This window comes from Episyrphus balteatus, chromosome 2 (genome assembly GCF_945859705.1).
Source record: "Episyrphus balteatus chromosome 2, idEpiBalt1.1, whole genome shotgun sequence".
In the NCBI taxonomy this organism is placed as follows: domain Eukaryota; kingdom Metazoa; phylum Arthropoda; class Insecta; order Diptera; family Syrphidae; genus Episyrphus; species Episyrphus balteatus.
In genome coordinates, this window is record NC_079135.1 from 55,015,750 (window position 1) to 55,041,182 (window position 25,433).

General features: G+C 29.8%; 2 protein-coding genes across 3 annotated transcripts; one reads left to right on the forward strand and one right to left on the reverse strand.

Annotated features, from left to right (window-relative positions):
• Positions 1–612: 612 nt before the first annotated feature.
• On the reverse strand, positions 613–17,691 carry LOC129909125 (uncharacterized). Its single transcript, XM_055986098.1, has 5 exons — positions 17,522–17,691; positions 2,940–3,053; positions 2,703–2,875; positions 1,982–2,092; positions 613–958 (listed from the first exon to the last, which is right to left on the reverse strand). Exons 1-5 carry the CDS (start codon positions 17,666–17,668, stop codon positions 793–795), a joined length of 711 nt encoding a protein of 236 aa, XP_055842073.1. The 5' UTR covers positions 17,669–17,691; the 3' UTR covers positions 613–792.
• Positions 17,601–24,844, forward strand: LOC129909124 (uncharacterized). 2 transcript variants are annotated; one of them, XM_055986097.1, is made up of 5 exons: positions 17,601–17,961; positions 18,028–18,092; positions 18,183–18,481; positions 22,714–22,824; positions 24,631–24,844. In XM_055986097.1, exons 1-5 carry the CDS (start codon positions 17,952–17,954, stop codon positions 24,815–24,817), a joined length of 672 nt encoding a protein of 223 aa, XP_055842072.1. In that variant the 5' UTR covers positions 17,601–17,951; the 3' UTR covers positions 24,818–24,844. The 2 variants fall into 2 exon arrangements, with proteins under 2 accessions (XP_055842072.1, XP_055842071.1); XM_055986096.1 differs by having other exon boundaries at positions 17,601–18,092.
• Positions 24,845–25,433: the final 589 nt, after the last annotated feature.

The following is a 25,433-nucleotide window of genomic DNA, read 5'->3' on the forward strand; positions in this document are numbered from 1 at the left end:
AACTACATCGAAGTCTCTAAACGGTCTTCGTTACGAAGCGAGCGGCAAAAAAAAATACTCTGGGGCTTTTTTTATGAATTATATTATGAAATTACCTATCTCGTTATCGTTTTAATGCGATTACGTTTTACGAAAGCTACCCATAAGTCTTAGTAAGGAAACGACAGATCTAACTGATGAGCCCACTGTCGTACCTGGGCGAAACGCTTTATAAATTTTTGGAGTTGAGGTCACTTGAACTTATATTGGCTACCCATAAGTTTTTTGAGTAAATTAAAAAATTTAATAAATGAATAAAATAATTGGGCTTATCAGGAATTCCATTCGTATCGGAGATTTTCTACGAATTGCGAAACGATAACAAAATCCGTATACGATTAGAGTTTATGCAATTGAAAGAATGTGCAACTTGATGAAAGCTGTGTAGAAAATGTAGTCAAGTTTATTTTTATTTTGCTGAAATGATTTTTCATCAATTGTATGTTGAATCTTATTGAAATTAGAAGATTATATAGAAATAAAAGGATAGTCACCTTTATTTAAGAGGATTCTTTTCTTAATTATTTGTGTTTGCACACAGATGCTTTGTTGAGGTTGAAGTAACTATAAAGGTTTAAGATGGCAAAAAAGCATGCAGAAATGCACTTTATTTCCATTTTTAATTGACCTAACAGAAATTCACTTATCATTCATACAATTCAATCGTGTAATGCTATAAAATAAATAAAATATTTTTTGATGTATAGTGGTAGTTATCATTTGGGTATAATGTTGTTTATTTTTCATCAGTTTTTATTTACTTAAAACATTGATAAGGAAGTCTTCTATTGAAATAGAAAATATATCTAGTAGATTGTACGAGCAATTTTTTTCATATCTTAAACAATTTCCGACTGCGCCATTTAATTCAGCTTTGTAAAATTTTGTTGGGATATTCTCGAACTTTGAAGAACTAGGTCTGAAAAAAAAGAAAATAAAAATTTAAAAATTATATTTGTACTATATTTTTATAAACTTTACGAAAATAATGCATTACAATTAAATGGGTAGTACGTTATACTGAAGGTTTGGCACTTAAATCTTTTGTTTTTCCCCGTTAGAAATTTTGAAAGCTTTTGTTTTTATATTTTAATAGTTCCAAAAATTCAACATTACATTTAAAAGAAATTGTTTAAATCAAATTATGCGGAAAATACTGGAGAGAATCACTCGATTATACCAAAATTACTTGCTGGTTTCTTATTCGCTCAAAAATTTAACGTGATATATGTAAGTAGTTATAAACAGCTTTTCTCTCGCAATTCACATTCGAAAAAGTATTGAAATATTAAAAAAGAGTGAAATCTTGTTTACGTGGAACTCACAATAGGAATAATTTTGTTTTCACTTCTTTTCGGTTAGATACACTGTGCTTGAAAATGCAACTTTTTATTACCGACAGATGGCACTCCTATATACTAAAGATAATTCGAGTATGCTGAACACGATGGCGTTCTTAGTTTTCCAAAGTTGGCTCAGTTAAGAAAGATTTTGGCGTTTGAAATTTTCTGTTTTAAGCCCAAAATCATCGAAAAGCCCCATATGTATTTGGCATTTATTGTTTTTTTATTGACGTTTATAGACCAAATATTGTAGAGGATATTTAATCAGTAAAATGACTATTTTGAAACTTTTAAACATATATGTTTGACAAAAAACTCTTTTCTCTTTGTAAAAATACTTCATATTTTACTTAGTTTTTCCTCAAATTTTATTATTTCACTTTTTTATCTTATGGCCAATAAATGACACTATTTTGATGTTATTTCCTACAAAAAATCATCGTGTTCAGCATACTCGAATTATCTTTAGTAGATAGGAGCGCCATCTGTCGGTTTTTTGAACTAGCACAGTGATATTATACAAAGTAACTGACATTAAATTTAAAAAAATTACCATTTTCTTATAAAAGCGTTCATAATTAAAAGAAGTTTATACTTACGATATCAAAATGTGTAATATTGTTCCTAAAACACCATTATAAGCACCAAATTTGGACGAATTAATTTCGCAGACAAGTTTAAGCAAACAAGCTTCTCCTTTTAACCCGGATCTAAAAATAAATATAAACATTATATTAAAAAGTATTGAATTGTATTCTATTCCAAAAAAAAAATTGCACCAAAAATTAGACGAAATCGAGAAAATAAATGTTCCACATACGACACAGTTCCATATCAGTGATATTTATCAAGAACAATATGCAATTAAATAATGTAATTATTTTAAGGTTTTCTTCACTTTGCGCAACCTGATTTCAAGCCGCAAAAATGAAATAAAATAATAAAAATTTATAATCTTATTTTTTATTTGGAAAAGCCTGCAGACAAACAACTCTTTCAATCTCAGCCAGCGCAGCTTTGTTAAGTTCTTTTTTAACTTTTGAAGTATTGCATCTATTTATATCTTTAAACATCTATAAACATGCGTTCTTAAACTTTTGTTATTTGTGAGTGATCCTCTGAACTAAAAACAAGCAGTTGGCAGGTAGGTATATAAAATATTTGTATTATATTTTTTTTTAATTTAAAGGTATTATACATTTTTTTATAGCAAATAATGTTTGCAGATTAAATTTAATTGCAACATAAATAAAGAGTTGACCATTAAATATTTAAAAATAAATTTTTCAAAACTTCAATTTTTTTTAAATTTTTACTTACATTTTCAACTTATCCTGAAACATCTGATAAATAGCTCGTTTTGATATAAGTGATTTTGAGTTCTCCTTTATTGGTTCATTATTTTGTGAAGAATTGCTTGCTGACTTTGGAATTTTTCGACTGCCCTCTTTTAATACTTCTGATTTTTCATTTTCTTCCTCTTTAACGGCAAACTAACAGGAATATATGAGTGAAATAGTTTATATATAACAAGTATTATAATTATTTAACACATACATCTGGAAGCAGTTCTTTCGGGGTTTTAGGCAAGCCGTAAGCCGTTTCAAAATTATACGAAACAAAAGCATTATGATGAGGAATATTCAATGGCACCGCAATTGCTACAAAACACTTGGAAAGAATAATTTATAATTAATAATGTATTTATTTCATGGACGTAAATAATTCAAATTAAAATAAGTAGGGATATATATAATTTTAACATAGACAACTTGATCGTTGGACGTTAAATTAAAAATTGTCAATAGGTGTGACTTGTAGTAATGGTTAGTTTGATGAACAGTATAATTTTCCATGAACAAATTAAACAAGTTACCATTTTTTTTGCATAGCATTTTGTTTTTATGTACCTACATGAAATCCTAAAGTAAATTTGATATTACCAGAAAGTTTATTATTTCAGCTTTAATTATATGCCAATCCTTTATGCATGATTCATACCTACAAAAAGATACAATTTTTAAAAAAATTTAAAACGGAGATTAAGGTCTTCTTTTACTGGTGGTTGGTCGTGGCAAACGATTTCTACAGGTATTTTGTTGAAATTTTGAACTTTTTGAATATCAGATTAAAGGTTGTATTTTCTACTTTCGGAATAAAGCCTTGTAAGTGTTCTATTTAAAATGATATTTTTATTATGTATACCTACCTAGTGTTTACAGTAGGGTAGACTTGCTAGTAGCCGACCTCTTAAGGATTCTGTCTCATAAAATAAAGCACAGAAACGTCAAATATCAACATTTTCGAATAATTCTTGAAATAAAATGTACTTTATTCATTAATTTTTCGATATGGTTAAAAAAAAGTTAATAATAGTTAAAAAAAATATTTTGTTTATGTTTATTTATTTATTTATTTATTCAACTACAGACTAAGTGTCTAAGTTGTTAAAATAGTAACAATAGTTATTTTACAAAATTTAAGAAATCATATTTAACAATTTAATAGTTTTGTCTTTAAAATATTTTTTGATAAATTAAAATCTATGCATTGATAGTATTGATTAAAGTCCATGCACATAATATTAACAGGCTCATTAATTCCATAGTTAACTCTGGATGAAGCAGTATACAAAAATGAAGGATTGCGAGTAAGTCTTGGGCGAGTGTTGATGTTCAGCATGCTGAGGATAGAAGGTGAATTGATTGTAGAGCTGTGTCAATCGTGATTGATTCGGTCTTTTTGACCCGTTCACCGAAAATTCTGAGTGATTGCAATCACTATAAACCAAATCAATCAATCCTTATATCAATCTCGTTCATAAAATAAGAAAGTACGAAGTAGAAAAGTACGTTTCGTTCATCCAAATCGTTCACAATCAAAAACCACGAAGTGGAAAAGAACGTTTTGTTCATCCAAATCGTTCACAATCAAAAATCATCTAAAAAATGTCTCAGAACTCGGATTTCGTTCATTCATTCATTCTCAATCATCATTTCGATTCCATGCATACAACTGATACAAGCAGGTTCAGAGTTTGAATTGAATCGGATTCGATTGGGAATTTCTATCGAATATCTGACCTTGACTTCTTTTTATTTTTGATGTTTTTGAACTTGGCGGAGACATAGGGCCTTACTAATAATCAAATTTACCATTAAAATTTTCCAAAAATATATTTTCAAAAAAAAAAAAGCGGAGATAATTAGATTTTTAAAAAACTCTCATGGAAAATATAAAGGAAAAATTGTTTTATACGGAAGATTTATATTCGGGTCCCAAGGGAGATGTCGAAGAGCAAAAAGTAAAAAGCGTTTTTGAACACTTTCAATTTTATTTATGGCTACGTCGTAGCTAGGACACCATACACAGCTACAATATTCAACGATGGGACGGACGAGAGCACAATAGAGAACCTTTAGAATATGAGGATCATTGAATTCTTTTGAGAACCTCATTATAAAACCGAGGCGACTCCTTGCCTTGCTTGTGATGATGTCAATATGAGGGTTGAACGACAGCTTTGTATCAAATAAGACTCCTAAGTCATTGAAATGTTGTTTTTGTATAAAAAAGTCCGATTCTCCTAAATCCGGCCTTTGTTTCCTATTGTCAATAGGTGTGACTTGTAGTAATGGTTAGTTTGATGAACAATATAATTTTTCATGAAAAAATAAAACAAATTACCATTTTTTTGCACAACATATTGTTTTTATGTACCTACATGAAATCCTAATATAAATTTGCTACCACCAGAAAGTTTATTATTTCAGCTTTAACTTTAATTATATGCCAATCCTTTATGCATGATTCATACAAAAAGATACAATTTTTTAAAGCCGACCATGAAATTTAAAACTGGGATTACGGTCTTCTTTTACTAGTGGTTGGTCGTGGCAAACGACTTCTACAGGTATTTTTTTGTGGAAATTTTGCACTTTTTGAATATCAGATTAAAGGTTTTATTTTCTACTTTCGGAATAAAGTCTTGTAAGTGTTCTATTTAAAATGATATTTTATTATGTACACGCAGAAAAATAATTTTTAACCGAGGGCTTTTTTCGGTGGGTTAAAAAAATGTGTTAAAAATAACGTAGCAGTCGTATTTATTAGATTTTTGTCTACTTATACACTACATAACATTTTTTTAAATGTTGGAAATATGTTTTATTTAATAAAAATAATAATCACATTATTCGCGGTTAAGACAATCTACTCTTTTGTAGAAGTTTGATAGCTATAAGACAACAATAAACAAGGTTTTTGATCACATTATCCAAATTAAAACAGTTGTATAAAGTTATACAAAATTTATAAATAAGGGGGCTAGTGTTTAAATTTTCTAACAAATTAATCTATCGATTAAAAAAATTCAACTCTCTACGACTTACCGTTTAGAAAATAAATTCTTTACCATCTCATTTCTATTTAACCCTTAATTGAATTTTAAAAATTCCTTCCTAACTTAGTTAAAGCTGTATGCTCTTCGTGAATGCAGTCGGGGTTCATCGATTTATATGACGTTATCAAGTAAAAAAAACCTCAAAATCGGAGTAGTTTCTGAGGACTTCAAAGGGAAAACATTCAATAGGCATGTTTTATGGAAAAAGCTATCCGCAATAGGATTCTGCAAACTTTTACAAGAGGATCTGAAAAGATTCTGGAAATGGTGCAATTATAATAATCGTTTATTTTTAAATGATGAAAAGTACAAGACAATGTGTTTTACGCGTAAGAATAACTAGTTTGTCCAATTTTTCTGATTTATTTTTTTTTGTCTAGCTTTACCGATCTTGGAGTAGTATTAGATTCAAAGCTTTCATTTACCGGTCATTTTAATTACCTACTTAATAAAAAAGGCTAATAAGGCACTCTTGGCTTTATTAAACGTTTTACTCGTGAATCTCATGACCCTTTACGTCCTTAAAACCTTCTATGTTTCGTTTGTACACAGAGAAAAATAGACCACATAAAATAGAACAAAAACAATAAGATTTCTCTATGGTTTTCATCCAAGAAGGAAACCTTATTAAAACAATCGGATTTTCCTTATTGTTTTAAAATCTGCAAAAAAATAAAAAAAACGATGACCAGGCTGGGAATCGAACTGGAGACTTCAAATCATTAGTCGCCCACCTTACCACCTGAACCAACCTGCCATGAAAATATTGATCGCGATTTTTGTTCTAGTGCTAAGTTGCAAGAAAAATCAACTTTTCAGTCAAATTTTAATAAGATTTTCTCTATAAAAATAATAAGAAATCTCCTTAAAAAAACCTTATTAATCGTTGATTTTAATAAGATTTCCTTATGAAATGTATGGAAGGTAAAACAATATGGCAATCTGTTAGTTTTTAGCGGGTCATATTTTTCTTTGTGTAAGATCAATTCTTGGATATGCGTGTGTTGTATGGGCACCTTATTATGCCACTCATATCAACAGATTATAGAACCCATTCAAAGAAGGTTTATGAGATTTTGTCTACGTTTCCCTCCCTGGTCAGATAGAATTGTACACCACCTTACTCACCGCCATCAACTTAGCAGCACTTAGTGGGGATTTTCAAAAATTTTTATGCAAATAATTAGGTGAGAATTAGGTGAAATTTAGTGAATCAATTTTACAATTTGGTGAATCATAGTTTAAAAGTTATTAACAAATTACGTAAGGCGTAAAGTTAGCAGCACTTGGTCATGAAATTCAAAAAAAATGTCTCCATAATTCAGTGTCAATTTAGTGAATCGTATTTCATCAGTTTCATAATTTGGTGAATCATAGTTTATTAAATAATAACTAAAATAGAAAAATTAACAAACGTGACGTAACGTAAAAAAAGCATTTGTTAATCATGGACACAAACCTCACGAATGAGAATGGCAGAGTTCAACACACCAAAACTGAACCTAAATTCAGATTTTTTCACATTGAACGCACTTAATATAAATGTATACTATGACAATGCGTTCAGGTGACGTTTTTCATTTACAAGATACACTTTGATTTGAAAATTTCCAATGCGAGTTACAAAAAAAATGCTATTTTATAATACAAAAAAAGTTTGTTTACATCTTCACTAGCTGAGAACTAACATTCAGTGGAAGTTACTCACAAGAAAGATTTTGTTTTTTTTTTCGCATGAGTCTTGGACACTGATCTGTCTTGGAACATTTTTGAACTTCCGCAGATGATTACTTCAAAAGTATGATTCACCAAATTCTGAAATTTGGAACATTTATTCAGAAAAAGACCACAAGCATTTTGGTACATAATTCATAATTTGGTGAATCTTAATTCAAGAGTTACATGCGATTTTCTTTTTTTCGCGTGCGTCTTGGAACATTTTTGAACTTCCGCAGATGATTACTTCAAAAGTATGATTCACCAAATTCTGAAATTTGGAACATTTATTCATAAAAAGACCACAAGCATTTTGGTACATAATTCATAATTTGGTGAATCTTAATTCAAGAGTTACATGCGATTTTCTTTTTTTCGCGTGCGTCTTGGAACATTTTTGAACTTCCGCAGATGATTACTTCAAAAGTATGATTCACCAAATTCTGAAATTTGGAACATTTATTCAGAAAAAGACCACAAGCATTTTGGTACATAATTCATAATTTGGTGAATCTTAATTCAAGAGTTACATGCGATTTTCTTTTTTTCGCGTGCGTCTTGGAACATTTTTGAACTTCCGCAGATGATTACTTCAAAAGTATGATTCACCAAATTCTGAAATTTGGAACATTTATTCAGAAAAAGACCACAAGCATTTTGGTACATAATTCATAATTTGGTGAATCTTAATTCAAGAGTTACATGCGATTTTCTTTTTTTCGCGTGCGTCTTGGAACATTTTTGAACTTCCGCAGATGATTACTTCAAAAGTATGATTCACCAAATTCTGAAATTTGGAACATTTATTCAGAAAAAGACCACAAGCATTTTGGTACATAATTCATAATTTGGTGAATCTTAATTCAAGAGTTACATGCGATTTTCTTTTTTTCGCGTGCGTCTTGGAACATTTTTGAACTTCCGCAGATGATTACTTCAAAAGTATGATTCACCAAATTCTGAAATTTGGAACATTTATTCAGAAAAAGACCACAAGCATTTTGGTACATAATTCATAATTTGGTGAATCTTAATTCAAGAGTTACATGCGATTTTCTTTTTTTCGCGTGCGTCTTGGAACATTTTTGAACTTCCGCAGATGATTACTTCAAAAGTATGATTCACCAAATTCTGAAATTTGGAACATTTATTCAGAAAAAGACCACAAGCATTTTGGTACATAATTCATAATTTGGTGAATCTTAATTCAAGAGTTACATGCGATTTTCTTTTTTTCGCGTGCGTCTTGGAACATTTTTGAACTTCCGCAGATGATTACTTCAAAAGTATGATTCACCAAATTCTGAAATTTGGAACATTTATTCATAAAAAGACCACAAGCATTTTGGTACATAATTCATAATTTGGTGAATCTTAATTCAAGAGTTACATGCGATTTTCTTTTTTTCGCGTGCGTCTTGGAACATTTTTGAACTTCCGCAGATGATTACTTCAAAAGTATGATTCACCAAATTCTGAAATTTGGAACATTTATTCAGAAAAAGACCACAAGCATTTTGGTACATAATTCATAATTTGGTGAATCTTAATTCAAGAGTTACATGCGATTTTGTCTTGGAACACGATACATGTGTGAAAAGGTATACAAATAGCTGTGTTCCTTTGGCCTTAAGTATCTACTGCTAAGTACTTTTGGTTGTAAACAACTCCATTTCTTCTATAGAAAAAATAGCCGTTTTTTATTATCACTTGATCCATATAGATCATTAATTAAAATGTATTACAACAGCTACATGAGATCTTGCTTTTCATCAGGATCACGAATCGCGATCTTGCAAGATCTCATGTAGTTGTTGTAATACATTTTAATTAATGATCTATATGGATCAAGTGATAATAAAAAACGGCTATTTTTTCTATAGAAGAAATGGAGTTGTTTACAACCAAAAGTACTTAGCAGTAGATACTTAAGGCCAAAGGAACACAGCTATTTGTATACCTTTTCACACATGTATCGTGTTCCAAGACAAAATCGCATGTAACTCTTGAATTAAGATTCACCAAATTATGAATTATGTACCAAAATGCTTGTGGTCTTTTTATGAATAAATGTTCCAAATTTCAGAATTTGGTGAATCATACTTTTGAAGTAATCATCTGCGGAAGTTCAAAAATGTTCCAAGACGCACGCGAAAAAAAGAAAATCGCATGTAACTCTTGAATTAAGATTCACCAAATTATGAATTATGTACCAAAATGCTTGTGGTCTTTTTCTGAATAAATGTTCCAAATTTCAGAATTTGGTGAATCATACTTTTGAAGTAATCATCTGCGGAAGTTCAAAAATGTTCCAAGACGCACGCGAAAAAAAGAAAATCGCATGTAACTCTTGAATTAAGATTCACCAAATTATGAATTATGTACCAAAATGCTTGTGGTCTTTTTCTGAATAAATGTTCCAAATTTCAGAATTTGGTGAATCATACTTTTGAAGTAATCATCTGCGGAAGTTCAAAAATGTTCCAAGACGCACGCGAAAAAAAGAAAATCGCATGTAACTCTTGAATTAAGATTCACCAAATTATGAATTATGTACCAAAATGCTTGTGGTCTTTTTATGAATAAATGTTCCAAATTTCAGAATTTGGTGAATCATACTTTTGAAGTAATCATCTGCGGAAGTTCAAAAATGTTCCAAGACGCACGCGAAAAAAAGAAAATCGCATGTAACTCTTGAATTAAGATTCACCAAATTATGAATTATGTACCAAAATGCTTGTGGTCTTTTTCTGAATAAATGTTCCAAATTTCAGAATTTGGTGAATCATACTTTTGAAGTAATCATCTGCGGAAGTTCAAAAATGTTCCAAGACAGATCAGTGTCCAAGACTCATGCGAAAAAAAAAACAAAATCTTTCTTGTGAGTAACTTCCACTGAATGTTAGTTCTCAGCTAGTGAAGATGTAAACAAACTTTTTTTGTATTATAAAATAGCATTTTTTTTGTAACTCGCATTGGAAATTTTCAAATCAAAGTGTATCTTGTAAATGAAAAACGTCACCTGAACGCATTGTCATAGTATACATTTATATTAAGTGCGTTCAATGTGAAAAAATCTGAATTTAGGTTCAGTTTTGGTGTGTTGAACTCTGCCATTCTCATTCGTGAGGTTTGTGTCCATGATTAACAAATGCTTTTTTTACGTTACGTCACGTTTGTTAATTTTTCTATTTTAGTTATTATTTAATAAACTATGATTCACCAAATTATGAAACTGATGAAATACGATTCACTAAATTGACACTGAATTATGGAGACATTTTTTTTGAATTTCATGACCAAGTGCTGCTAACTTTACGCCTTACGTAATTTGTTAATAACTTTTAAACTATGATTCACCAAATTGTAAAATTGATTCACTAAATTTCACCTAATTCTCACCTAATTATTTGCATAAAAATTTTTGAAAATCCCCACTAAGTGCTGCTAAGTTGATGGCGGTACCTTACTCCCACAGATTACAAGTTATAAATCTACCATCTCTTTTTGGTCATAGATAGTATTTACAGTTCTGTTTTATCAAAGGAATAATTAATGGTTCGATTTCAACACCATCGGTCCTTTCCCGATTGATTTCAACGATTTTTTACTCAACCATTTTTCGGTCAATTTCAGATTTTTTTACAGTTCTAAACAGAAGAGTACTTGTTCTTTTTGAAAATATTTTTACTTGCGATATTGGTATACTATACAGGGTGTCCCAAAAGTTAACGTCGAAACGAAAACGGTAGATAGGGTAGGTGGTGACAGTTATCAGAAAAATAATAAAAAAAAATCGCAGCCATATATTTTGGGAGTTATGGGCATTTGAAAAAAAGTCGAAAAAATGGTCACCCTGTGACGGTTTTTTATGTGCCGTGACTACAAATCTTAATTTTTCTCATTTTTTTCTTTTGTTACGGAACCTTGAATAACCCTGCTATCAAATGCATTCAAAAATTTTAACTCAGCTGCATCAGTTTTAAAGAGAATATTACGTTTTTACCCAACTTAGTACTAAAAAATTTTACATGACTCTGATTCAATGAGCCATAGTGTAAAAAAAATGCACTACGATGTTTCGGCAAGTTGCCTTAAAAGTTGGTGTGAACAATTCTCTTTTCAAAATGGTATAACATTGTTGGGAATATTTCATAAATAACCGAGGTAAAATTTTTTTTCTTAAGAAATCCGACTTTTTTTTAGGTAATTTTTCCATATTATTTAAGTTTTTGTATTCTGAAAGGTTCTGAAAGGGTACAAAACTTGAATAATATGGAAAATTTACCTCATAAAAAAGTCGGATTTCTTAAGAAAAAATAATTTATCTCGGTTATTTATGAAATATTCCCAACAATGTTATACAATTTTAAAAAGAGAATTGAACACACCAACTTTTAAGGCAACTTGCCGAAACATCGTAGTGCATTTTTTTTACACTACGGCTCATTGAATTAAAGTCATGTAAAATTTTTAAGTACTAAGTTGGGTAAAAAAGTAATATTTTCTTTAAAACTGATGCAGCTGAGTTAAAATTTTTGAATGCATTTGATAGCAGGGTTATTCAAGGTTCCGTAACAAAAGAAAAAAATGAGAAAAATTAAGATTTGTAGTCACGGCACAGGAAAAACCGTCACAGGGTGACCATTTTTTCGACTTTTTTTCAAATGCCCATAACTCCCAAAATATATGGCTCCGATTTTTTTTATTATTTTTCTGATAACTGTCACCACCTACTCTATCTACCGTTTTCGTTTCGACGTTAACTTTTGGGACACCCAGTATATCAAATTATGAATTCGTACAAAAAAAAAGTTGAGATAGTATTTTTCCATGACATTACGATGGTAGAGAATGCCAAAAAAGTGGGTCCCGGAAGTCCGTCTGTCTGTCTGACGAATTTAATTTTTTTTTTATTTTTCTTGGACCTGTATAATAGTTGGTACCTACATTTTCCAAATTTCTTTATAACAAGTATTAAAAATTCAAGCAATTTTAACTCTAAGAGCAAGTTCGTGCGATCCAGTCGTGCATTTTATTTTATTATGCTATAGGACCAAATTAGGTGTAGATTTTATGGGCTGAATCTCAAAGTACAACATTTTTTCACCGTTTTTTAGAGTTCGGAGACCGTTTTAAGCTACATTTTGTGTTTTGGAATTTTTTTTATAAACCGTTTTATTGTTCTATTTATGCTGAACCAAGAAAGCTGTTACTCATTAAAAACAGTTAGAAATTGTGCAAGTTATGGTTTTTTTACTCGAGAAAGAAATTTCAATTTATTGCAAAAAACCTCAATTTTCATGATTTTTTTGAAATTTTATCAAAATTTTGAGGGTGTTTGGGCAAAATTGACTTCAGATTCGGATTCAGCACGTCAAAATACATAAAGATAAGCAGGTCCGGTCAAAAGTATTGGCACTTTTTTTTGGCTTGTGTGGGCTAGAAAAAATTAACAGTATTTAAAATATTATATCTGAGCAACCAAAATCGGTGTCAATTTTTTTTAAATAATTACAAAGAATAACATTTTTCTTAAAAATTAAGACCATAAAAAATTTTCTAAGATTATTATGAACAGAGAAATTAATTTTTCATTTCTTTCATTGTACCAAAAAATTGAAATTTCTTTCACGAGTAAAAATAAATTGCACGACTGGGGTCGCACGTACTTGCTTTTATGCTTAAAGTAACTCTAATGTTAAAGCTTTTTGTTTTTATTCAAGAAATTTAAAATTTGATATTTTGAAGAAATTTCAAAAGTAGTATAAAAAAATGAAATCTGTTTTTTTAATTAATTAAACACCGTTTTAAATGAGCTTTTACGAAAAACCAAGTATGCCATTTTATTTCTTATATAAAAAGGTAAATATTTTTAGAAAAAAAATTTCGAAAATCGTTGGAGCCGTTTTTTAAAAAAATAATTTTTTATAAATAAAAATTTTCTAACATTTTTCAAAAAAAAGTTGGTATGCCATTTTGAAAAAATAATAATTAATTTACACATAAAAACGAAATTTAAAGATTTTTCGTCAAACCGTTTTCAAAAAATTGATTTTTCGAAAAAAAATTTTTGAAATATTTTTCAAAAATCCAAAAGTGTGTTTTTTAAAAATTTTCTTAAATTTTAATATTACCTTTACTTTAACGCTCTTGTATAAAAGAAAGCGGGTAAGTCTTGTACGAGATATTCATATATCAAAAAAACCGTTATACGACAGGTACCGTTAATAACGGTACAAAAAATATTTTTTTATTTCAAAAGTTGGCTCTTATGTGTAATACTTCACACAAAAATTTTAATCAATATCGTTAGAGCCGTTTTTGAAAAAAATTAACTTTTCTATTTCCGTTATATGGCAGGTACCGTTAGTTTTGGTGATAAAAATAAAATTCCAATTTCCCCTCTAGGGAATCACCAAAAACTGCTAAATACCAAGTTTGAAGAAAATCACTTTACTCGTTTAGGCTGCAGCTCCAGATAGAGACAGACACACAGACAGACAGACAGACAGAATTGCCGGACCCACTTTTTTGGCATTCTCCATCATCGTAATGTCATGTAAAATTGTTATCTCGAGTTCGATTTTTTTTACGAATCCTAAACCTGCCCTATAGCTATAGTACCTATATCGCAAGTAAAATCACAACTTCCACTAATTTTGATGAAATAAAACTTTTTTTATTCAGCATAAATAGAACAATAAAACTATTTATAAAAAAATTTTGTTAAAACACAAAACGGTCTCCGAACTCTAAAAAAAGGTGAGAAAATGTTGTACTTTGAGATTCATCCCATTAAATCTACACCCAATTTGGTGTTTGAGCATAATAAAAAAATATTTTCAAAAGAAAAGAACAAGTACTCCTATGTTTAGCACTATAAAAAAATCTGAAATTGACCGAAAAATGGCTGAGTAAAAAATCGTTGAAATCTGAAAACATTGAAAAACGGTTTTTTGACTATGAAATATGATGTACTCAGTAATACCTACAACCTCTGCTAAGTCATTTCCAAAGTAATTAACATGATTTTTATTTTGTAAAACAGTGTAATTTGTCAAAACTCTGTTCGCAACTGGATTTAGCTTCTATACTGATCGCCTGTTGTGTGTTGGTTCTGTATTACATATGTAACCTCCAACTGTAGATTAAGAATAGCAATGCCAAAAATACACGGCTATTGACTCGAATATCTGTTTTGTGTTTTAAAGAAATGAATCATCATCAGATTTGCTGCAGAAGATTTTGTCTGTAGGGGAAGGTGGCGGACAGTGAGACACCTTTTTTTCAAATTTGTATATCTTAGAATGTTTTCAAGATAGCTTAACAAAACTTTGAAGACAGTTCAAGACACATTTTATCTTAATGTTGCAAAAAATCTTGTAGTTAAAGAATGAATGAGAGCATCACATTGGACTAAAATGTAGAAAAAGTCAAAACGTCTCACTGTTTGCAAGGGTTGCGATCAGTGAGACATTCTTAGATGAAAAATAAATTTACGAAAATGTCAAATAATTAGGTAATTGACAAGTACATAATTAATTAATTTATGTTACTTTAACCCATTTTTTCAAATAAAAATAACAAAAAGCCCAAAAAAATGAAAGAAAAAACACTTCGAAATTATATTGAAGTCATGCTAAAATAATAAATTTTTTTTTAAATTTATATGTCTCACTGTTTGCTTTTTAAAAAATCTATGTCTCACTGTTTGCTTTTACAAAATGTCTCACTGTTTACTTTTTGACATTTTTCGGAAAAATATAAAATTAGAAAAAACGAGAAGGAATTCTAATTACATGATATTTTTTTATGAAAGAACATATAAATATAATACATATGTAAAAAAAGTTCTGTCCACTAACCAGATTTTTTTGTGTTATACACTCCTTTTATAACACTCCAAAAACTACTTTCACCTGATTTTGGTTGATATTTTACGGTGTAGGAAAATGGACAGCTTTAATTTAGTCGGGACAAAATTAAAAGACGCAGACGGGGAAATAAACGTTTTGACCCAAACTAGCGTTACTGTGCTTATTTTCAGAAAAGAGAAAAATGGATTGTCTCACTGTTTGCACTGTCTCACTGTTCGCACCTTTCCCCTACCTATTTTAAATAAAAAGTAGGTAAACACTTTTAATATTAAATTAGATATCTGGTGTAAAATGATATGTTAAAAATTCTCAACACATTTTATATGTTAAAAAAATGCATGTTAATTTGATTCCATTGTGTTTGAATTGAAGCAATGTAGTTATGTAGTAAATATTTTCTGAACTCAATATTGAGTTAGAATGAAGTTGATCACATTGTTTAAGATTTTTCTATATGTTCAAACATAGCAAACGAATCAACGATAATATTTGATGTATGTAGGTACCTATAATGATCTTAATAAGAAAAAAGAAAACTAAATAATGAAAATAAATTATTGTTTATGTATAGTGGACTATATGAATTAAATTCAATTTAAAAATATTTGTGATCTTTGTCCCAATACTTTTCGCCCAGGTACAACATTAGGGCTCATAGGGTACAACAGCGTCTAACTGACAGTCAATTAGTCAATCTCGTTAAATTAATCAAGCGCTGAACCTTTTTTTTCAAAATTTACAGACAGATATTTCTTATCATTTAACAACATTGACCACTTTATACAAAAATACAAAAATAAAAATATTTTGGTTCCTCCCTATCGCAATCGGTTTGTGGAAAACAGTATACAAATTGTTTTTACAACCTAAGCTTTCTGCATCTTTTTTGTAAGTTTTCCAATCGGATAAACCATCAAAAAATGCTTTTCAAAATTTTCACTTTTTTACTTTTTGAGCCTTAAAATGTATTCAAATTATTATTATTATAATTTATTTCTCTTTGTCTATAAATCCGCTATAGCCGTTTTCGAGTTATTTGGTATAATTTAAAATATTTGTATCGGAGGTACACTTTTTTGACTTTTTTGAGAAAAACTAAAAAGGCAGTTTTATTGCCATTGCTTTAAATTATACGTATACAAACTTTAATCAAAATCGTTATAGCCGTTTTCGAGAAATTCGCAATATCGTATTTTTTTGTATGGGAGGTATACGTTCTAAACGAGATATAAAAAAAAAAAACAAAAAAAGAACAACTTTCGAAATGCTATAAAAATCATCTGTACCAAATTTGAAGAAAATCCGACCACCCGGAAATGGGTGGTATCCGATACGTTTGTAAACACGAATCAGCTGTTCTTCAAATCTCCCATAAGATACACGAGAATCCAGAAATTTTTAGGATACCTTTGGATTTTTTTGCTTGTCAACACATGTTTACGATCAGCTGAGATTTTATATGGGATTACAACAACACAAATGTATCCGGATACCCTTGGATCGGTACGTGAACGCACCCAATGTTTGCAGATGGACGCACAGACGGAATTGCGAGACCCACTTTTTCCAAATTCTCCATCATCGTAATGTTGGTTTCGATTAAAACCTCAAATTTTTTTTTCGACACGAAACCAATACTTGCCCTATAGAGCAAGTAACAAGGATTGTGCATGATAGTGACAAATTATATTATGAATTATGGACCACATATAATTTATTGTAATTATCAAACACTAAAAACGAAAAAGGTTTAACTTTTCTGAGTTTATCAAATCAACAATTTCCCAAGAAAACATTCACATAAAAATTGTCCCCTATAAAAACAAGAACAAAAGATAATTAAGATTTTACTAACCTAAAGCATGGTTAGCGCCATGTCGCTAACGATAATTTAGCGGGAAGGGCTCGATATATAATTTTAATTTAATACATACCTACTTATAAGAAATAATACAAAATAAAAAAATATATCAAACTTCGAGGATTGAAGAAACCTTAGCAAGTACAACTACGCATCAATTAATCTAAACCTATTGGTTTATATATTTTTTTATTCCCACGTCACCTAAACACTAAACTTTAAAATTACGCAAACCTGTGCCTAACTTAAAGTTAATTATTTTGGAAAACAAATAACTCACCCCATATGCTGAGTGTCCTGTGTAAACGAGTGCGTCACCAGTCCTTATTTCAATGATTGTTAAAAAGGCAATCAAGAAAAAATGTTCTAATAATTTTATATTATAATATGTGAATTTTGATTTCCTTAAACTAAAATAACACTTCATAGCGGAAAGAATTATATCAGTATAACTTCAAACAATAACTTATCTAGAAAAAATGTCAAGGCTTGTGAGTGAAATGATCGGAATAAGTCATTTTTTTTAACTTGAAGAATCAAGTAACGACATTATTTGATTGAATTTGTAATGGTGTTAAACTTTACATTTCACTCGATAATTTTAAATGTACACATCGTGAGAAGTCAAAGGAAAATAAATTACCATTTATGAACATATTGAGAAAGAAGACCATAGTAATGTTTCAACTTCCATCGTGTTGGTATAAAAAATGTATCTCCGTAAGAAAAATCTGATTTGTTTAATAATTTTGTACAAAATCATATTTTATTTAAAATTCGTAAAAGCCTCTAACAAACTCGGCGAAGGTAGAACTTTAATATTCCCTCCAACTACACCAACTAGGCTTCAGGTACCTAGCTACGCATTTATACAAATAAAAGAAGAATTTTTGTTTGTTCATTTGCATTTTTTATTTCTATTTTTTTTTCTGTGATTTAAGTTCATTTGCGGTATCGGAATTCCTGTAGAAGATTTGCATTTTGAATCAATAACATCTGGTTATGTCCTCAAAGCTGAATATTTTCTACCTACAAATGCAACGCAGCTACATAAAGATTACCTTAAGCCTCAGACAATTCACAGACGAAGTATATTGGATGAGTATGATGATGCAGAAATAACGGAAATAGATCAATCGTTTGGTTTCAATTCAACTAAAAATCTATTTCAAAATAGACCAAATGATTTATCTACATATCGATGGACCATTTATAAAGCAATGGAAACACTTGGTGACAGGTTTGTAAAAAAAAATTCAGTTAGTTGTGACATCAATTATGCTGAAACTTGTGACAGTGTTTGTGATTTTGATACTTTGTGTTCCTTAAATGCATTAAAGAAAATTTACAGCAGTAAATATCTTTATCTGTCGGTACCAAAGGTATACAAACACGCACTTTCTTCTCATATAGTCAATCTTTCGAATACTTGATTTTTCAGTCTTCCAAAATTCTCTTTAATGCCAATTTTTTGTATTTTAGGTTAAATTTTAAATATAAACTTCTTAAAACAAAATTGAGCCCACCCAAGATTTATTTTGAAAATTGCTAAAAAATTACTTGATGGTTAACATTGAAAAAGCGAATCAATGCATTATTGAGCTAACATGTGTGTTATCACTGTTTTTAATAACGATTTCGATTTACCGTGCATACACACGTAAGCTCTACAAATGCATTGATTCGCTTTGACAATGTTAACCAATTAAGTTATTTTTAAAAAATTTTCAAAATAAATTTTATGTGGACCCTTTTTTAATTTGTGTAATTTATTAGTTACTTTTGTCCTCAACTAAGAGCCAGAATATACCCGAACAGTGACATAAGTTCGGACATCTTAAGGACAAGTGTTGGTAGAACTTTAGAAATTAATGGCCAGAAAGTTAGTACATTTTACTTTCCATTATATTTAAGGTTTTAAAAAGGAATTTTTAATGAGATATGATAGATTTTCAATTTCAATGGTGATGAATAAATAATTAATTATTTCTAAAAATTCACCAAAACAGTTCATTTTATTTTTAATCCGAAAAATTGGCTTTTTGGTGGCGATTCTAAAAATTGAAAAGAAATTTGGCAAAATATTATAACCTAAATCCAAAATCAAGATGATAGTCTTTGGCCGCTGCTGCTTTATAGGAACAAACAATTTAAGATAGGAGCATTGAATAAAGTGACACCGGAAAAAACATCCGCTATATTTGAGAGGTGGCGCTACAATCGTTTCAGGAGTGGCGCTACAATCGTTTTAGGATTGTGTATTCGATGGCCGAAAAATTCCTGAAAAGGACTTTTGGTTACTAAGTTACCACAACTACAATATTATTTATATTTGGTGTATTTGTATTAGTTTTGTTTTGTGAATTTATTTTTAATTTTTGTAATTTTGAATTGAATATTTATTTTTGAATGTTTGATTCTTATGTATATTTGAAAGGATTTTGTTTTTATTAACGACAAGAAGATTTTCTTCGGTGCACTGTGGCACATACTTACTATTTTCTTAAACCGCAAAATGAAATAGTAGGTAAAGATCCAGTTCATATAATATGGCCATATTACATATTATTTTAAAGTATTTTAATACATATTTCAAAGTATTTTAATACATATTTCAAAGTATTTTAATACAATACGAAACTACCTCGTTTATTTGCTTAAACTGATTTATGTATGTATGGAACGAAGAACTTTTGATATACGGCTTTGTTCAATGAAAATTTAAAGTTTTTATAAAATGTTAAATTTTGAAAAAAAAAAAAATCCTTTCGTACCATTTTTGATACTTTTCTTTTTTTTTTTCTTTTTTTATCAAAAATAAACAAAAGGTTTGAGCCAAATCGACTTATTGGTTTGAGCTCTTACCTGATTTACAATATTGAGTTTTTGTTAACGCTTTTCTTTAAGGGCCTTAAATAATTTATTTTGAACATAAACTTTTATGCTCTACTTTTTCTTCGGCGTAAACTATCACATAAGGATTTATGTTGTAATTAAAAGCTTAACTGGTAGACCAGAATGATGTAGCTGTGGCTTGTGTCTTGTGTCGCTGTCAAAGTTAAAAAGTATGAAATTAGTATATTGGTGCCAGAATACGTAGCTGTGGCTGTGGCAAGGAAATTCGCTGTGGTACAAGTCGAGTCGACTTTTACTTCTAGCTACAAGCGGAATGACTTTTGACGTTTCTAATGTGGTTACTCAGTTAAAATTTTTTTTTTTTCAATGCAATTGACATTTTTGTACGCCACATAATTCTGTTCATCTTTTCTACATTTTGAGCGAATTTATTTGACATCTTGTACCACGACGTTTTTCTTTGCTACAAGCGAATTTTCATTCTGTTCAACCAGTAAGTTTCGATTCAGCAAAAAACGGCGCTAATTGTTACGCATTTCATAATATTGCCAAAAAAATATAATATAAAAATAAATAACAATCTCTGTGGGGATACGAACTCAGAGAGAAAAAGTAAAGAGCAATCACCTTGTCACCTACGCTAATAGGACTATTGAAACAAGGGTAACTTTCATGCCCTATAAGCTTAACGTGAATAGGATATACAACAATAATATTTAATTTTGTTCAAATTCTCGTCGTTAATAAAAAAATTTTTTTAGTTTCGAGTTACTATGAATACATTTATAATGTCAATTAACTTTTCAAATTTTTGTTTGATATTTGTGTAGTTTTGTATGTATGAGTAAAATTTCCTTATTTTCTTTTTTCATTTATAGGATGTCGATGTGTCGATACGATTTATTTTTGTTTGATATTTGTTTTATGTTTTATGTGTGAGTAAAATTTAATTATTTTGTTTTCTATTATAGTTTTGGTGGCCATATTTCTAGAAGCGAAACATGGGACAGATACAAAATTCGTTGGATCATTTTGAAAATATTAATTTTCAAAAAAAATATACATAAAATTAAATTTTAAAATGAATTTGTATAATCTTTAATTAAACTTTTAACATGACCTTAAAAGTTTTTAAATTTAACTAAAGCCTAGCCTAGAGGCGATCCGAAAATTTTCATATAAAATCAGCACAACGAAGTCGTTGCACCATTAAGCCTAGTACGCAGCTGAAGCGAAACGAAATTTTCCATAGAAAATTTCGTTAACGAAATCTTGAACGAAAAATTTCGATTTGCTTTTCAATTTTCAGTACGAAACTCTAGCAAAAAATACCAGAGTTTTCACTCATTTGTCACTTACTTTTTACTGTCCAGTGCATTTTTCTTAACTCCAAGAGCAGTGTTGACGGTTTTTTAACTTTTAATTTATTTATTTTTGCTTGCGTTAGCATTTTCGCTATCGACTTTGGAGACTTAAAATTTTGTTTCGCATCAGCAGCGTACTTGGCTTTACCAACGAAATTCTTACCTGTGCTAGAATATTTGGAGAGTTTTTAATCATTTGTCCTCACATTGAACTGTAATTTTTCTTGATCCAAATGAATTGTTTGACTTTGGAGACTTAGAAAAATTTTTGATTTGGTTCAGCAGCGTACTAGACTTAGTGCTTTTATCCGCAAAATTAGAAAAACTTTTAAGTTCCAACCACTGTTTTTATTGTTTGTCGTACAAAGTTTTTAAAATTTTGAGTAAAAAAATCAGAGAATGTGCAAATACGGGACAATCACGGGACAAATTACAAAATACGGGACACTTATACCTCCCGGGTTTCTTAAATAAAAACCCGGGAAGTGCTATAAAAATACGGGACAGTCCCGGGTAAACCGGGACGAATGGTCACCCTAATTATAGTATGTCGACGTGTGGATACGATTTATTTTAATTTGATATTTGTTTCCTTATGTTTGTATTAGTGGAATTTCCTTTTTTTAAAACAAATTTTTGGAAAAATAATTTTCTAGGACAAGCCCCATTCTCTCTGGGATTTTTCAGTACATCTGATTGCTGAAAAAAATAAAATTGTTTGGCGCTAGAAACTATCGGTGTCACATGTCACTTCTATAATATAATTATTCAATGATAGGAGTAAGCTTCTAGTTCAGATCAGAAACGTACTTGATTAACTGTAAATGTGATTTTAACACTCGTATTTTTTTTGTTGTTGACATGTTTTGAGCGTATTTTTGGTCTCAAAAATATAGCACAGCAGTATATGGGAGTACCTGCCTATACCAATGCTACTGGGTATTTTACGTAAAACACAGCCGCTAGGATTCGCTGTAAACAAAAAACGCGTAAGTCTCAATATCTCGAGAACGTCTTGTCGCACACGAAATGGCGAACGCTCCAAAAGACCAATTAATACGCAAAGTGTGGTTTATACTTAGAAGAAACCCGTCTTCAATGCTGCATCAAAACATAGCTGACGTTACAACTTTTTTTTAGATTTTTTCCTTTTGACTGAACTAATAGAAAAATTAGATGATATTTTTTTCATGTTCAATACTTTTAGAGCCTGATTTAAGTTTTTTAACCTATTATTTTTTTTCTATTGCAGAATGGGTCTGGTTGGAAGGGCTTGTGTACTCAAAAGTATATGTGAAGCAGCAAGTGCTCCATTTCATCATGCCAGTGGAATTCTCGCAGAAATAGCACACATTATAATGACGTAAGTGTCCGTCTTGTTCTTAAATGCAATATTGTTTTTCTTTTTTGAAACGTACGTACGCACACATATTACCATTAAAACATATTTCGTACTTTTGTACGTATGGTATTTTTGACGTTTTGAATAATCCTTAATTTATACTGCAATTGCTTGGGATTTATTTCGTAAACACGCTCATGCGGTGTCAGGTTTCAGCTTCCCAATGCTCGGAGAAAATTATGAAATTTGTATCAAATCAAATAACTATAACTTAGAAATAACTTTTTCTATGGACGTTTCGCTGCATTAAGAATATAAGATATATGCACTATTTATACATATATGTATGTATATTGTGTAAATGAATCGTGGAATGTGTAAAGGATAAATTTAATTATATTTGACAGAAATATGATGTTTTGTCATTTTCCTAAGCCGGAAGACATTAATCTAGAATATCCGGACAAAAGAACTCATAATATAAACTTTTTAAACCAACAGTATCGAGTCTTTTTTTAAGACTTTTTGAATGATTCAAACGAACAAAAAATTAAAAAAAAATAAAATTGTTTAAAAATATTATAATATTCTGGTTTATATTGGTCGAATATCCAAGATTAGGGTCTTCAGGCTTAGGGAAAATGACAGCGCATCAGCATTTTGCATTTAAAACGCAATTTAAAACTATATCCTTTATAAAATGTAAAATACACGATACTCGATACATATATTTATCACTTTACTACATTAATAAAGAAGAAAATTATTCTTAGTCTCGAAACGTTCGCATTCCATTAAAAGTTCTATTTTAAAAGTTTTATATTTAATTGAAAAAAACCCTCTTCTCAGAAAAATGCGCAAACAAAGAAGTGAAAATCTGCGAAGTTAATTTTATGTTATTAATGGAACTTTATTGCCGTATATACAACCTTTTCTGTACCGCGTCCGAATTCATCAGACAAAAGAGCTGAGCATCGAACTTTATTTTCTTTTCTCTTTTTTTATTTGTGCTTTTTTTGCTTCAATTTGTGCGCTCATTTACTATAAATATAAAAACATTTAAAAACTAGTTAAACAAAATTTTAAGAATGGTAGATAATTATAATCGCTATCGATATTTGAAATATTTTCGATATCGATCAGGTCAATTTCTACTTGGTTTTGGTTGTTTATGTGCATACTTGGACGATTGAATAGTCGGATTGGAAGTAATCGGTATAGTTTACGTGGGCCTTCATAAAATATTCGACCAAAAGTTTGCCCATATTTTAGTTTAAAGGCAATCGTGTAGAATAACAATTATTTTTATATTGAGATCAGTTTAACTGTAGGCCGACAGATCATCATTTTTAAATAAGTATACTTATCAGTTTCTGGATCAGTTCAATTCCATATTTGAGCAAAACTCCAGCTCTTTGTACTTTTGCCATCTGAATAGTTGATTGTTGATCCATTTTCAACATTAATTTTTTTTTATTGGTCGCCCGTTTCCCAAGTTTGAAAACATAACATATGTTTAACATAAATATAACTCCAAGCAAAACGCTTGCAAGGTGGCGATAGTTTTTAATGAGCACTACTTACTACTATTTTTTGTTTCCAAACAATTATATTTATTAAGGGTTACGCTTCTCTTTTTTTTCGCTATAATAAACTTCTAGATTCTAAGATACATCCATATCTAAATACCTTGCAACTGATTCGATACAATTCATGCTCCAATGTATGCTTTAAGTAATAAACAATATAAATGTATTATGTGTGTACTATGTACATCTGTACATATATATGATAATTATAACAATTTATAAATTTATGATTATGCAGACCATCGGCATCTGTAGATGAGCTCAACCATTATTCCAACAACGAATATCTTCATGCAGAAATGTTGGGTCGTTCTGGTGGTGCTTGTTCACGTTTGTTTACTGAGTGCCAACAATCTCTTTTGGAACAATTTTCGACAGTGTTTAGTTTTTCTCGTAACATGTTTAAGACTTCATTACTCAATTAATTATAAATATACAACATCTAAGAAAGATTGTGTTCTTAATTTACTTTAGTATGGAATAAAAGAAACAGGTAAGACTGAAATATTAACTCAAAAAAGATATGAGAGGTCAAGGCAAGAAACAAAGATAAGAGTCCTTTTTTATGACCTTCTCGGATCCTAATTTTAAACTTTCAACATAGGTACTGATCAATTTTTCTCTGCCATATTTTATATCAATGAACATAAAAAAACTTAAGCTAAACTTATCAATCGTATATTCGTTTAGATTCAAATTCTAAATGTGTGTTTCAAGTTTACTTGGCATTAAAAAACTACATTGGATTTGAATTTTTGACTTCGTGTAATCAGAAATTTTTTAAAAGTGGCATGTGACCATAACGACTATCGACGTGCACCAAATAACAATTTTAGATGATATTTCTAAAATATTTTTTAGAAGGAAATTTTGGAGTTTTCAGGAGTTAGTCTTTGAACTTATTTTTTTGTTTTCATTTATATTAGTTTTGGGTCTCGTGATAAAGTTAATCATAGTCTCTATATTCAAAAAAGAAAATAATACACAGTTGTTCATAGCTTTTGCCTTAGAGGGCATCATAATCAATTTCATGTAACGTCA

Coding starts and splice junctions, on each gene's coding strand:
- LOC129909125 (XM_055986098.1), bottom strand. CDS start 17,668: ATGAAGTGTTATTTTAGTTTAAGGAAATCAAAATTCACATATTATAAT. Junction 2,876..2,939: donor CGAAAGAACTGCTTCCAGAT/GTATGTGTTAAA, acceptor TATTCCTGTTAG/TTTGCCGTTAAAGAGGAAGA. Junction 959..1,981: donor ATATTACACATTTTGATATC/GTAAGTATAAAC, acceptor CTTTTTTTTCAG/ACCTAGTTCTTCAAAGTTCG.
- LOC129909124 (XM_055986096.1), top strand. CDS start 17,952: ATGTATCTCCGTAAGAAAAATCTGATTTGTTTAATAATTTTGTACAAA. Junction 18,093..18,182: donor CTACACCAACTAGGCTTCAG/GTACCTAGCTAC, acceptor CTGTGATTTAAG/TTCATTTGCGGTATCGGAAT. Junction 22,825..24,630: donor ATAGCACACATTATAATGAC/GTAAGTGTCCGT, acceptor ATGATTATGCAG/ACCATCGGCATCTGTAGATG.